The sequence below is a fragment of the Sceloporus undulatus genome, chromosome 4 (assembly GCF_019175285.1).
Source record: "Sceloporus undulatus isolate JIND9_A2432 ecotype Alabama chromosome 4, SceUnd_v1.1, whole genome shotgun sequence".
Taxonomy (NCBI): domain Eukaryota; kingdom Metazoa; phylum Chordata; class Lepidosauria; order Squamata; family Phrynosomatidae; genus Sceloporus; species Sceloporus undulatus.
Window position 1 is genome coordinate 248,154,372 of NC_056525.1, and position 13,749 is coordinate 248,168,120.

The following is a 13,749-nucleotide window of genomic DNA, read 5'->3' on the forward strand; positions in this document are numbered from 1 at the left end:
CTAGATTTTAAAGGCTGCAGTAAGTTCCTCCCAGAGGACCGGAGAGCGCGGGGAGGATTGTACGGGAGGAGGCGGTCCCTGAGATAGCTTGGACCCAAGCCATTTAGGGCTTTAAAGGTAATAACCAACACCTTGTACTGGGCCCGGAAGCTGATAGGCAGCCAGTGGAGGGACCTCAAAACCGAGTAATGTGGTCCTTCCTAGATGTTCCTGAGACAAGCCTGGCTGCCATGTTTTGAACCAGCTGTAATTTCCGAGTCAAGCACAGGGGTAGCCCCATGTAGAGTGCATTACAGAAGTCAAGGCGTGAGGTTACCAGCGTGTCTTACTTCAGGTGGCAAAAGGGGCTTTTAAATGAGATTTGCTGTGCTATTATCTTTTTAGTATGTTTTAAAATATTTAAAAGTACTTTGAACAGCTTTAAATTTTTGTTTTTAACAGAATTGTTTTGTTAAATTGTTTAGTGTATTAATTGTGTTCAATTGTACTTTGTTCTGAGTCCTGTACAAGGAGAAAGGCAGGATAAAAAGCAAGTAAGCAAGCATGCTGATCTGATCCTATACTGGGAGAAGCACAGCACAGAAAATAAAGAAACAGGCAACAAACTGAAAGGGGGATTTGCCAGTTCTTCATCATTTCTCTTTCGTTGATTTGTTTAAAAAGGATTTAATTTTTTTTTAATATAAGTCATTTTATTAAAGATAAACACAATCACAAACACATGTTGCAAATATATCTAAAATATAAACAAAAGTAACAAACATCTAATAACTGAACAAACACAACTAAGCTATTAAAAATAAATGGATTTAATTCTATGGATAGTTAAACTGCATTTGAATAATAACTTTTTGTGTGCTACAGGAAAAGAGGTTCCACCTGAGCAATAGGAAGAACTTCCTGACAAAGAGAGCTGTTCAACAGTGGAAGACGCTGCCTAGGAGATTGGTGGGGTTCCCTTCTCTGGCAATTTTATAATAGAGGCTGGATGGCCATCTGTCACAGGGAGTGCTTTGGCTGTGTGCATGGCAGGGAATTGGACTGGATGGCTCTTGGGGGTATCTTCCAGCTCTAGGATTCTGTGATAACCAGCACCACAAACTGTGACCAGAAACAGTAGCCAGTGGAGCTGTTGTAGCAGGGGAGTCATGTGCTCCTTAAGTGACTAAGCCCCATTTACATTCAGATTATGCCTCTCAGGTCTGTCAGTTAATAATAATGCTCACAGGCAACTTACTTGTTTACGGAGGTGTTTTCCTCTTAGCGCATACCCTTTGATGTGAGATTTCCTCTTGAGATTCAGACGGACAAAGTTGCCCTCCTTCTTTGGTGCAGCCCTAGAGAGAGAAACTCCCTTTGTTGTAAATATTTATTTATGTGCTTGCTTTACGACAGTATTTTACTTTCCTGCACCCACACCAATGCATTGGAGCAATGGTCCCCAAACTTTTATTGGGCTATTGCCCTCTTTCTTCTTGGGTGACACGCCTAAATCCCTCCCATGCCTATTTCTTGATATCAGGTATATGGGAATTGTAATTTGTTGTGGCACCAGAGCATTTGGACAGAGAAGGCAAAATATCTCACAAAATGACAATTCCCAGAATTTCATAGCATTGAGCCATAGCAGTTAAAACAGTGGCAACCTGCATTATTTCTGCAGTGCAGATGGAGCTTTGGTGGCTGCTCCCAGACTTTCATACTTGCTCATTCTTTGTCTTCCTTTTGCCAGCAAGTTGCCTAGAGCCTCGAAAAGGAAAGGCAAGATATAAATAAATAAAAATAATAATAATAATAATAATAATAATAATAATTAATTTATTATTATTATTATTATTATTATTATTATTATTATTATATAAGTGAAACCTCCTTTATCCTGGCTGGCTTCTATCAACTGAGTGCAATGAGCTTTTAATGATTACACTGTGTTCTTATTGTTTATATTCTGTCCTTTAATGAATTTGTTTGAAATGGTTTTATTTCTAGAGATCATTTCATTGCTTTTTAAAATAGAAGGTTAGATATATTCTTTTACCGATGTATTTCTATTTAAACTGGTTTTAACATTCTATAATCTGTCTTGAGTCCAATATTTGGGAAAAGGTGAGATATAAATGAAAAAATGATGATAATATTAAGTTTTTTGTATCATTAGGTTTTTAGCTTTACTTTGCTTTAATCTATGCTGCAAGCTGCCCTTGATACCCATGTCAGGAGAAAAGTAGAATATACATTAAAGAAATAAAGCATAAGATGTTATCTCTGCCCAGGATGTACCTGCAAGGTAAGATGTTGGCTCTCCCCTTCTGTCTAGGGCAATCCTCCCCCATGACTTCCCCCAGCAGGTTTTCTGAGGGAAATGGGGCAGCTGTCCCCATTTGCTCTTTCACCTCCGCAGTATCCAGACCATCAAAGTCATATTCACTCAGCTCTGGCTTTTGACCAACGCCATGTTGCTTTTTGGCCCGGCTCTCCCCCACAGGTTCTTTAGTTCTCTTGCGCTTTATTCCTGATTTGCAACAGGCTGTGCTGTCCTCAGCATGGGCTTCAACATCCTGTAGCCTATTCTTGCAGGAGGATTTCCTCTTCTTGTGGGGATCAGACAACCCATTCTCTCCTTTGCAGAGGCCATCACGTTCTTTCCTTGGCAACATTCCTTCCATAAAATGCTCCTCCACTTTGGTGCCAATCTCCAGTTTATGGTTCTGTTCAATGGAGGAAAACTCAGCTTTGGTTTCAACAAGTGCTAAGTTTACCTCTTCTTCCCTTGGACTTTTAACTGACATTTCCTTATCCTGCACCCTCAGCATGCAGCTGTCTCCAATATTTGGGACAACAGAAGGCCTCTCCTTGACATCTCCTTTGCAATTTTCTCCAGGAGAATCAGAAAATGTCTCCCATAGCCTCTCTCCAGAGTAAAAAAAAGGATTTAATTTTTCCAGGGAACTGACTTTTGGAGATCCTTGGCTTGAGTCTGTCCCACCAACTGGGGTAGGATTGCAGTCTCCCATTAGCCCCTCTCCAGTCTTCAGTCTGCATCTATCCAGCCAACCAGGATCCAGGTTACTCAGCTGCTTGGTTACTGTCTGCTTCAGGCGCTGAAACTTACCAAGTGGCGACATTCTCGGCCTTGGATCAGTGGAGGACAGCCTGGCAGGACTCCACCCTGGAAACGATGGTGGGATGAGGGCTGCAATTTCCTTGGGATCAGGTCCAGGCAGTTGATCTGTACTATTTTCTATCAGAGGATGCTCTAGTGCTTTGGAAGACAATGACTTTGTTATTTGATGTATGTCCTTCTCCATTAATGTGACTGACTTCCTCCTCGGAGTAAGGGATTTCCTTAAAGTTACAGGATGTTCCTGAGATGAAGAGTAAAAATCAGTTAGTTGTCAGCATGTGTATCTAAATTTTATCCCACTCCAGTTTTCCTTATTATTACAGCACAAGCAGAGAGCTGGAGGGATTTCTGAAGAACATATTATTTAACACTTACCTCCCTGGCTGAATACAGTACTACGCCCATGTCTGTACAGAACACATTCTTGGATTTACTGTGGAAATGTGAAACTACAGGTAGTAGTGAAATGAATTACTTCTGGAGGAAGTTCACCGTATAGTCATGCTGGGGAATCTAGAGATTCCCAGAGAAAACACCTTTCTAGGCAATTCTAGGTCCTCCAGCGTGGCTCTATGATCACCTTCCACCAGACGCATAGTATAGAATCATGCTGTAGGACCTAGAAAATGCCTAGAAAGGACATGATTTTTCAGATGTGGGTAAGTGAAACCGTGGGTACTGGTCCCACAGATACGGGGGTCATACTGTACAGTCAGTCCTCCATGTCCATGGATTTTTTTATCCACATATTCAAGCATCCACAGTTTGAAAGTATTTTAAAATACAATATTTATATTCCAAAATGCAAACCTTGATTTTGCCATTTTATGCAAGGGACACCATCTTACTGTGCCATTGTATTTAATAGGACTTGAGTATACTGAATTCTGAAGGGTTTGTTGAGAAGATGCCGAAAGCTCTTGATGGACTGAGTCCAAAATCTGGCTAAAATCTTCAGTTTGGTCTCATTGTATAACATAACAAGCTTGGGGACCCCTCGGTCTCGCTTGTAGATTTGTATAGACCAGGGATAGGAAACCGTGGAAGGCTTCACTCCCCCACCCCACACCCATTCCTGCCAAATTAAAAAAAAAAATATGTCTCCAAATGCATTCTAAGTGACATGGGAGTATTTTATGCCCAAGAGAGGCCTTTTTAATAACCAGAAATCATCTGAAGTCACTTTCCGTTCATTTTCTGTTTTAAAGAAACGCATACATTGATGGGGAGCAGGAGGACACAATGTAGTGGAAACATCTCCCACAACCCCAGAGATTTTTTAAAAAACCACAATGGGTCCAGGGGGTCTCAAAACATGATGGAAATGCCTGCCACGTTCCTTAAGGGGCATTTGGAGCATTTTGTAAAAAAATCTTTTAAATACCAGGGAACCCACAGCCTGCACTTGTCCACTCCTGGCAAACATAAACCAACAGATAAATATTTAAAGTTATAATATAAACATATTCCATCATTTGTGTAATGGTCATAATTGTGATGGTTAAAGAGTGGTTCTTTTACCTACGTTTTGACTGGATGATTAGTGTGCGGTTCTAAACTATTAGTGAATGTGAGCCTGGAGACACAGCAGAGATCATATTCAGAACTAATTAATCTAGAGTACAAAGGTATAAATTCGTGTAATGGGTGACATATACTAGACAATTTTTTGAACAGTGTTGGTCACATTTGGAACTTTAGCCTTTGTTGCAGCCAAGCCCTTCCTACACCCAGCTTTTGCCCAAGGGTACAATTAGTTGTTGCTAGCATTTTCATTTATTTATATAGTGCCATCAAGGGGACATGATTTCATACAAAAACAAAAACAATAGGAGTTGGGTATCCTTTATCCTAAATGTTTGGAACAAGAAGTGTTTTAGATTTCAGATTTTTTTTTAAGTTGGAATACCTGTATTTCCATATATGTATGTAATAAGACACCTTAGAGATGGGGCCCAAGTTCATTTATCTTTTGGATTAACCTTATACATAAAATTCATATATGACTCAGATACCTTATATGCATAGCCTGAAAATAATTGGATACAATATTTTAAAATAATTTTGTCCATGAAACCAAGTTTGTGTACACTGATCCATCAGAAAGCAAAGGTGTCACTATCTCAGCCAGTCACATATTCTGGATTTCAGAATTCCAGATAAAGAGGAATTCAACATGCATAGCCCAGCCAAATGCATGCAATCTAATTATTATATATAACTATATTTATCTATCCATCTATCTGTGTATATTCTATGTACCTTAATAGCTGCCCCCAGGTTGCATTTCAGCTTCATGCCAAAATACTGAGCAGAGCCTTGAAGTGTGTCCCGATCCTGTGGGATCACTTTTGGAACTGTAAAGCTTCGATTCAGGTGTGCTCCCCAGCAATCTGAACCAGTTACCTAGGAAAACACAAATAAAAAATAATTCTAGAACATGGCCACATAGCCTGAAAAAACCCACAAAAAACCATGGATGCTGGCCATGAAAGCCTTTGACTTCACATTAAAAAATAATAAATTTGATTTCTTTCCCACCTCTCCCCCAGACTCAAGGCAGGATACAACATGCTAAAATACAAAACACAATTAAAAACACATAAACCCACAGTTAAGATGCAATACTATAGAACTATTAAAATACACTCATAAGCGTACACACATAAATTAAGAAGTTATGATTTAAAACTGACTGGGTAGGGCTGCCAGAAGAGATATGTCTTTGATGCTGTTTTAAATGCAGTCAGCATTTTCAGCTATCATATCTCTTCCGTCAGGTCATTCCACAGTCTGCGGGCAGCAGATAAAAAGGTCCTTTGGGAAAATGTTGTCAGTTTAGTCCTGGCTGATTGGAGCAACCATTTCCCAGAGGACTTGAATGTATAAGATGGATTGTATGGGAGAAAACCAAGATCCTACTGTCAGCCCTCACTAGATCAGACCAATGGGATTTACCTACATCAACTCACCATGCAACAATTGATTGAATTAGTATACTTTGGTTGGGAACAACTGACAAGATTCTAATCATAGAGGAAAAATAATTAAAGAAAACACTACTGATGTATATCATAACCAAACTGCCAAGTTTCCAACTTTTATTTTGGGGGTGGAGAGGGAAGGGAGCTATTGTAGAGAAGAGTTAAGGGGAAATTTCTGATTTTCTTAATGCCATCATAAATTATCCCAACAACTATATCACATCCTTGGGTCCTGGCCTGGGAGAAAGGTGGCATATAAATAAAGGAAATAAAACAAATCACTAGAGCACACCAAGGCCTGCAAGCCTCAGTCCCCCTGATGCAGCAGTCATATTATGAATAAAGCCATCTGTCTACTTCATCTGCATTATTTCATGAAGACAAACAGAGTTTGCAAGGCTCAGTTTATGACTACAAAAGCTATCAGATTTTTGGTTTCTTCTACAGCCTTCACAAGTGGTAATCCTAGTCCTAGTCTCTGGCAAATAATATTTTAGGTCCTCTATTCCATAGATTTGTAGATATTAAATTTGGACAGTGAAGAAGGATGATAGGAAGAAAATCAGTTCATCTGAAATGTGGTGCTGGAGAATTCTGTGGATGCCATAGACTTCCAAAAAGACCATTAATTGGGTCCATGAACCAATTAAGCCTGAACTCTCCCTGGAAGCCAACATGACCAAACGGAGGCTATCGTAATTTGGACATGTCATGACATGATTGACTGGAAAAGAAAATGCTCAGTAGAGCTGAAGGCAGCAGGAAAAGGGACCACATTATAGATGGACTGATTGAATCAGGGAAACCACAGCTGCCCTGTTTGCAAGACCTGAGAGCGATAAATAGGAGGGTCTCTTGGAGGTCTCTCATCCACAGGGTTGCCCATCTGTCAGGGATGCTTTGATTTAGATTTCCTGCATGGCAGGGGGCTGGACTGGATGGCCCTTGCGCTCTCTTCCAACTCTTATGATTCTATGATTCTATGCCATAAGTCATAGTCGACTTAACTACACATAACAACAACAACAACAACAACAACAACAACAACAACAACAGTCACAAGAATGGAAAACAGGTTGTTAATGAATCATACAATATAAGAAACTTTGTACAAGTGGAACATTTTGATCTAAAAAAAATAAAACCTTTTGCCTGCAAGATTAGGGAAAATCACAGAGAGAAAAGAATGTGCAAAGGCCAAGTGTCCATTTCTTACCTTTTCTACTGCTGAAGGATCCTGTGTGTTTTGCTGGCTGCTGGCTTCAGAAACAGGGAGACCTTGATGATGCTCCTTGGTTTCCCTTAGGGCCTTGTACTCTCTGTACAAATCTGTACACAAACAGAAGTTAAGAATGGCTTCTGAGCAAACCAGGAATGACCTGCCCTAATCCAGGGTCCATAAAATCCAGGATTTCCTCTCAGGTGGCTGTAAAACCCAATTGTTCAGAAAAAATTGTGGGAGTTTTGCAAGAGACAGATTACTTGGGAACTCGCTTATAAGCAGTTCTGTTGAAAAGACACTCAGTCAATTAAGCATGAACATGAGTAGCTCCAGTTAAATGAAACCACAGGAAATGTTGCTGGAGACATAATCTAGTTTTAAGAGATTGTAGGAAGCTGCCTTATACTAACTCACACTGCTGTTCCTTCTAAGCCACTACTGTCAACTCTGACTGGCAGCAGGGTTCCAGGGTTCCAGGCAGGATTCTTTCCTTCCCCTACCTGAAGATCTGTGCTATTTCCTGGGGTCTTCCATCCACATGTTAACCAGGACCAATCTGGCTTAGCTTTGAATATCAGATGGCCATATCTTGGGAGTGATTTAAAATTAGGTAGCCCTTGTGGTGATTTCCATTTCTATGATTCTATGGGATCAGATCTGTTCAGGGTGGTTTGAGGGCACAGGAGCCGCTTGTTTACTGGCAGCATTAATCTACTGATACTCAGGACATACAAAAGGCAACAGAAGGACCGATGGCCCAACTCAGCTTGAAGTAGCCATATTCATTTTTAATGAACATGTTACAAGCTGCAAAAAGAAGGTACATTTAAAGCATGTTGAGTGGTAATGAATGGGAAAGCACTGTGTTCACTGAAGACTACTCCAAAAATAACCTTTATTAATAAGAGTGCAACCTCTGTGTTTTACAGGTTATGGGGAAAAGGGAGAAGAACTAATTAGGTCTTCCAAGTATGAGATATTTTTCTACATACTTCTGGGAGAGATCTTGAATTACTCATGCTTAGAGAAGACCCTAATATTATTGTTATTATTTTATTCATTTATATCCTACCTGTCTCCCAATTATGGGACTCAACATGGCTATCAACATATTTAAAAACAATGCAGATTAAACACTATACAAAAGCATTTATAAAACGATAAGAGTACCCAAGGAAATTGACAGAACGTACGTTATGACTGTAACTATGTTTTGTTAGACTTGGGTCCCGCTAATATCAATACATCTATTCTACATTTAATTAAGTCCACATCTGGTTTAATGTTCTATTGAGAAGTCAGAGGTTGTGAGGGCAGTACAAACAAGGGGTTTTGATCTAATGTAGCCATTAGTCTATCTAATATAGTGAAGATGTATTGCAATATGGGATAGAAAACACAAAACAATGCAATTAGAATCAACAAAGTCCATTTATTTTCCCTGTGCAGTAACACCCTTTCAATATGTAAACCATTACAGAGTTTTAAATAAAGAACTACAGGTCATACCAGTGGCTCCAGCAACCAACTTATCTGTCAAACCAACCAAGCAGTTTAAACGACTAGCGAAGCAACAAATGTTTGTCCTATTGTTGAGCTTAAATCAAAAACAATAGAGACTGCATAAGAGCCATACTTACTTCTGATCTCTTCAGGAGCCTCCACCATATCAGCCTAGAAAATAAATGCAGATTTGTCAAGAAATAACTTTGGAAATGTACATGGCTGCAGTAGTACTCTGGGTTGCAACTCAGTCATCACATCCAGCCCTCCATGTGCAAACTACCTTGCTGGGTCTCCTCTGGTGCTCCTGAAAAAATGAAGCCTCCCATTGTTTCAGCAGGAATTTAACTTTGTTGCATCTGTCCATAGTTTTCCCAGAAAGGGTTCTGAAAAAAATAATTAAGAAAATAAAAGAATAACCCTATATGAGAAGACAAAAGTTGCAGGTTAATTTATTCCATAACAGTAACAATCCTCCAAAAGATCTAGGACAAAACAGCAGGCTTTGGGTCACACTGTAAACAGTACTAAATGCACCCAGGCAACCATCCTCACAGACTATGGGCATTCAGAATTTATCACAAGGCGGGGAATTCAGGATCATTGTCATAATTGAGGGTCTCAACATAAATGCAGAGTTTTCTAATGCTTGTTTGTCACATTTTCAAAAGACCTGCCCATTCTTGATTTGCTCCCATATGCTTCAAACTGAGATCTTTCATCATAGGTGCCACAAACCTAATCTGAAGCCATTTTTCTGAAACATTGGGGCGAAACAGATGAGCAGGAAAAAGTGGCTTGAAGCTGCCTTTTCTGAAGCCACATTGAAACCCCACCAACCGCAACACCAGCTCCCAAGGCAACTGGAGTGCTCATGTCATGACCATAGGATATGGCTTCAAGGAAGAAGCGGAAAAAGCTGCTTCTATTTGAAACGGCTTTTCTCTGCATGAGGCGCCTGGGGGCACTTTCCTGCTGGCTTCAAGGCATGTGTCATCTAAACGCCACATCTTCAGGTCAGCCTGAAAGCACCTCTTCTTGCCTGTCTGTTTAGGCCCTTTGTTATTTTTAGCCAGTCTTACAGAGCTTCAGATGATAGAACTGCAGCCTTACAGGACTTAGAATGATACAATTCTCTTTTGAAGGCAATTCCCATTGCCTTCACTTTCATCAGTGCACCTAAAGCTGTAACAGAGGCAAAATAACAGATCTCTGACCAAGAGAAATTACAGTCTAAAATCTGATTGTGTGGACCAGAAGCAGAAAGGCCTGGATGCAAAGCACTGTTGTGAGAAGTCAAGCATTTAATTTTTTGTTTGCTTGTTCTGACTGAGGAAATTGTGGGGAAAAGGAGAGGTGCCATGGCTGCAGCCATCTTACAACGCTTCTTATTTCTTATCCATTTACTTCACAGAATCATATTGTTTGAAGAGACCACAAAGGTCAACCGGTCCAACCCCATTCTGCCATGCAGGAACATATAATCAAAGCACTCCGGACAGATGGCCATCCAGCCCCTGTTTAAAAACCTCCAAGAGAGGAGACCCCAGCACACTCCAAGGCAGCGTCTTCCACTATTGAACAACTCTTACTGTCAGGAAGTTATTTTGAATGTTTAGGTGGCGTTTCTTTTTCTGTGGTTTGCATCCATTGCTCCATTGTGTCCTATTCTCTGGAGCAGCAAAAACAAGCTTGCTCCATCCTCAATATGACATTCCTTCAAATATTTTAAAAGAGCTATCCTATCACCCCTTAACCTATTCTTTCTCAGGGCAAACATAGGCAGTTCCCTAAGCCGCTCCTCATAAGGTATGGTTTCCAGGCCCTTCACTATTTTGGGGCCCCTCCTCTGGACACATTCCAGCTTGTCCACATCCTTTTTGGATTGTGGTGCCCAGAACTGGACACAGTAATATTCCTAGTGAGGCCTGACCAAAGCAGAATAGGGTGGCACTGTTACTTCCCTCGGTCGACACTTCATTCCTATTGATGCAGCCTAGGATCATAAACGGAGGCTGGATGGCCAGCTTTTATTTATTTATTTATTTGTATAGCACTGTAGATTTGCACAGCACTGTACATAAACAATAAATATATAAGAGTAAAGCTGCCTATGGCGTACAATCTAAGAGATAATAGGATAATACATATAAAACACATAGCAATATAGGAAATGATTCAAATAAAAGAGGCAACAAAGGAACATCAAATAGCAAGTGACAACTATGCAATGCCTGGGAAGGCTTCTCTGAAAAGGATGGTTTTCAACTCCGTTTTGAAGCTGGTTAAAGAAGTGATGGCTCTTGTTCGCGGGGGAAGAAGGTTCCAGGAGTGAGGGGCAACAAGTGAAAAGGGGCGAATCCGAGATGGGGTAGAGGAAATCCTGGGCTGAGACAGCAGACCTTGACTACCAGAACGGAGGGCCCTGGTGGGAAGGTGAGGAGAAAGAAGGTCTGATAAGTAAGGAGGGGCCAGTGCATGGAGGGCTTTGAATGTCGACAGCAGGAGCTTATACTGAATGCGGAAAGGGAGAGGGAGCCAGTGAAGGGATGCCAACACAGGAGAGATGTGGTCAGAGCGGTGGGTGGAAGTGATAATGCGTGCAGCTGAATGCTGGACAGAGATTAAAGGACGGAGGTGAGAAAGAGGAAGCCCAGCCAGGAGGACGTTACAGGAATCAAGTCGTGAGACCATTAGGGCATGGACCAGGATCTTGGCAGTAGAGGTGGAGAGATATGGTTGGATATTGGCATCAAAATCAGCCCACCCATAACAACCAGTTATGCTTTGACTGTGATTTCCTGCATGGCAGAATAGGGTTGGACTGGATGGCCCTTTTTGGGGTCTCTTCCAACTCTAGGATTCTAATAAATTGGATATTGCTGCTTGACTTGTTTTGTCCTGATTCGTTTGATTTGGTCCTGGGAAAACTCTCTCTCACCCCAGTCCTGGCCCTCTCTTCTACAAATCTGAAGACGGAAATGAATAAACGTCCTAAAGATCCTGCTGCTAAGTCTATCTTTAGGACAATATAACTATTTCTCCAGACAGACAGGATTGCGTAGTGGTTTAAGCATTTGGACCAGGACCCTTGGAGACCAGGGGTTGAATCCCTGCTTGGCCATGGGAAGCCACTGGCTGATCTCAGGCACATCACACTCTCTCAGCCTCAGAGGGGCCTGGGTTGGGTATTCCTGCATGGCATCAAGGGGTTGGGCCAGATGGCCCTTGGGCTCTCTTCCAGTTCTTTGGTTCCATGAAGATTTCCACACTCCTGTGTGCTTCCCCCATTTTTGTTCCATCCAGAAACACTAAAGGGCCCATCGTTTGGTGTGAATGGAAACTCCCATTGTTAATACCAGAGGATGGGCCCATTACTGTTTATGGAGGATGTGATTAACAGGGTTGAATGAGGATCTAGTGCCCACAAGTCAATGCCAGTGCTGTACCTTCGCTCTTACAGTAAGAGGAACCGAGGGCTGGAGGAAGAAGGCAAGAGTCTCTCCATCTGTCCTGGAAGCGCTGACCCTCTCTCCCTCCAGACCTTGTTGGAACCGCTAAAAAGAAGCAGAGGGGAAAAGGAACCTGGTTTATACAAACTTGGTTTACGCCAACCTGGTTTATGGCAACCGGCTGCCTGAGAAGGACCCCCGCAGACCCCAAGGAGCCCTATTGATCCATGGATACAGTAAGGGTCCTAAGAAGGGCAGCCGGGGCTCCTGGGAGGAGATGAAGCGCCTCCGAAGGTACCTTTCCCGAGGCCTGGAGCCCAAGGGCCGAGAGAAGGGCCCTCGCAGCCAAAGGGAGGGAGAGCGCTCCGCCATTACTGTACCTTCCTCTCGACAGAGACTTCTCGGCTCCCGCTCTGCTCCCGCATTGGCCAATAGGAGGCCGGCGGAGGGGCGGGGCCAGCGGGGTCCAACCAATCAGACCTGGCTCATGGTGGGCGGGGCTCCCGTCCCTTTGGGAGGCGAGGGCGCGTGCGCAGAAGGGCTTGCTACGGAGGCCGCCGGGGGACATTCCCCGCCGGATCGGTTACCGCCGGGGGCCTCTGCGGTGGCGGCGGCGAAGGCAGGATGGGCTGAAGGGGGGAAGGAAGGCAAAGCCGGGGGACCCGGAGCGGAGAGCCGGCGCCGGTAAGGAAGGGAAGGGAAGGGAGGGCCTGGCGGGGCGGAGGGTTGCCGTGGAGACGGGAGGCCCGGCGCCTCTGAGGGGCGACGACGAAGGGGCTTCTGGGGCGGAGAGGGGAGGGAGGCTGCGTCTCCCTCCGAACAAAGGCCGGGCCTGAGGCGAGAGAGCACTCCCTCCGTCGGAGCCAGTGAGTGCGGGGCCTCCGAGGAGGAGGAGGAGAGAGAGAGCCGCGGTTGACAAAGGGCCAGGCGCCCTCCGACGCAGGAGACCGCGGCCCTTTTCAGCGTCGCCTTGGCCAAGACGGCAGCCTCCCTGCAGCCCGCCAGGCTTCCCTTCCTCCTCCTCCTCCTCCTCTCCGCCTTCGCTGGCTTCGAGGTGAAGGCGGGACAAAGGCAAACAGCTCGAAGCCCTGTTCTTTTGCCCGAGGAGGGAAGGCCTCTCTGGGCCCCTCCAGGCCCCAAGGGCTGCCAGGCATTGACCAGAGAGCCACGCTTGCAAGACCCGCACCGGCCCAGAGCCTTGAGCTGCCTTCTCCGGCTTGGAGAGCAACTCCATGGCCAGCCTCCAGCAGAGCTGCCTTGGAGGAGCGGCCGGGGAGGGTTCCTGGGGAGGACCCTGGCAGCACCCAGCCAGCAGGCCCTGGCCTTGGCCTCCTTTGGCCTCCTCTTCCGCTAAGAGACAGGAAACTGCATCCAGCAAGGCCTCCCCTTCTTCTGGAGGATCAAAAGCTGCATCCAGCAAGGCCTCCCCTTCTTCTGGAGGATCAAAAGCTGCATCCAGCAAGG

At 43.7% G+C, this 13,749-nt stretch overlaps 2 protein-coding genes across 6 annotated transcripts in view; one reads left to right on the forward strand and one right to left on the reverse strand.

Annotated features, from left to right (window-relative positions):
* Positions 1–12,832, reverse strand: part of RECQL4 (RecQ like helicase 4) — a 36,302-nt gene extending 23,470 nt beyond the window's left edge. The window contains exons 1-8 of one of the 3 annotated variants that reach the window (XM_042463291.1): positions 12,666–12,832; positions 12,283–12,390; positions 9,117–9,219; positions 8,971–9,004; positions 7,325–7,437; positions 5,387–5,530; positions 2,281–3,365; positions 1,238–1,337 (exon numbers count right to left, since the gene is read on the reverse strand). In XM_042463291.1, coding sequence (XP_042319225.1) covers positions 1,238–1,337; positions 2,281–3,365; positions 5,387–5,530; positions 7,325–7,437; positions 8,971–9,004; positions 9,117–9,200 — 1,560 coding nt within the window. In that variant the 5' untranslated portion in view covers positions 9,201–9,219; positions 12,283–12,390; positions 12,666–12,832. Of the gene's footprint in view, positions 1–1,237; positions 1,338–2,280; positions 3,366–5,386; positions 5,531–7,324; positions 7,438–8,970; positions 9,005–9,116; positions 9,220–12,282; positions 12,391–12,583 lie in introns of all 3 variants that reach the window. The other 2 variants (XM_042463292.1, XM_042463290.1) reach the window with 2 other exon arrangements.
* A 5-nt stretch (positions 12,833–12,837) lies between these two features.
* LRRC14 (leucine rich repeat containing 14) overlaps positions 12,838–13,749 on the forward strand; it is a 12,988-nt gene continuing 12,076 nt past the window's right edge. For 2 of the 3 annotated variants that reach the window (XM_042463293.1, XM_042463294.1), the window contains exon 1: positions 12,838–12,969. The gene's annotated coding sequence lies outside the window, so the exon portion shown is untranslated. The remainder of the gene's footprint in view (positions 12,970–13,749) is intronic. The other variant, XM_042463295.1, reaches the window with a different exon arrangement.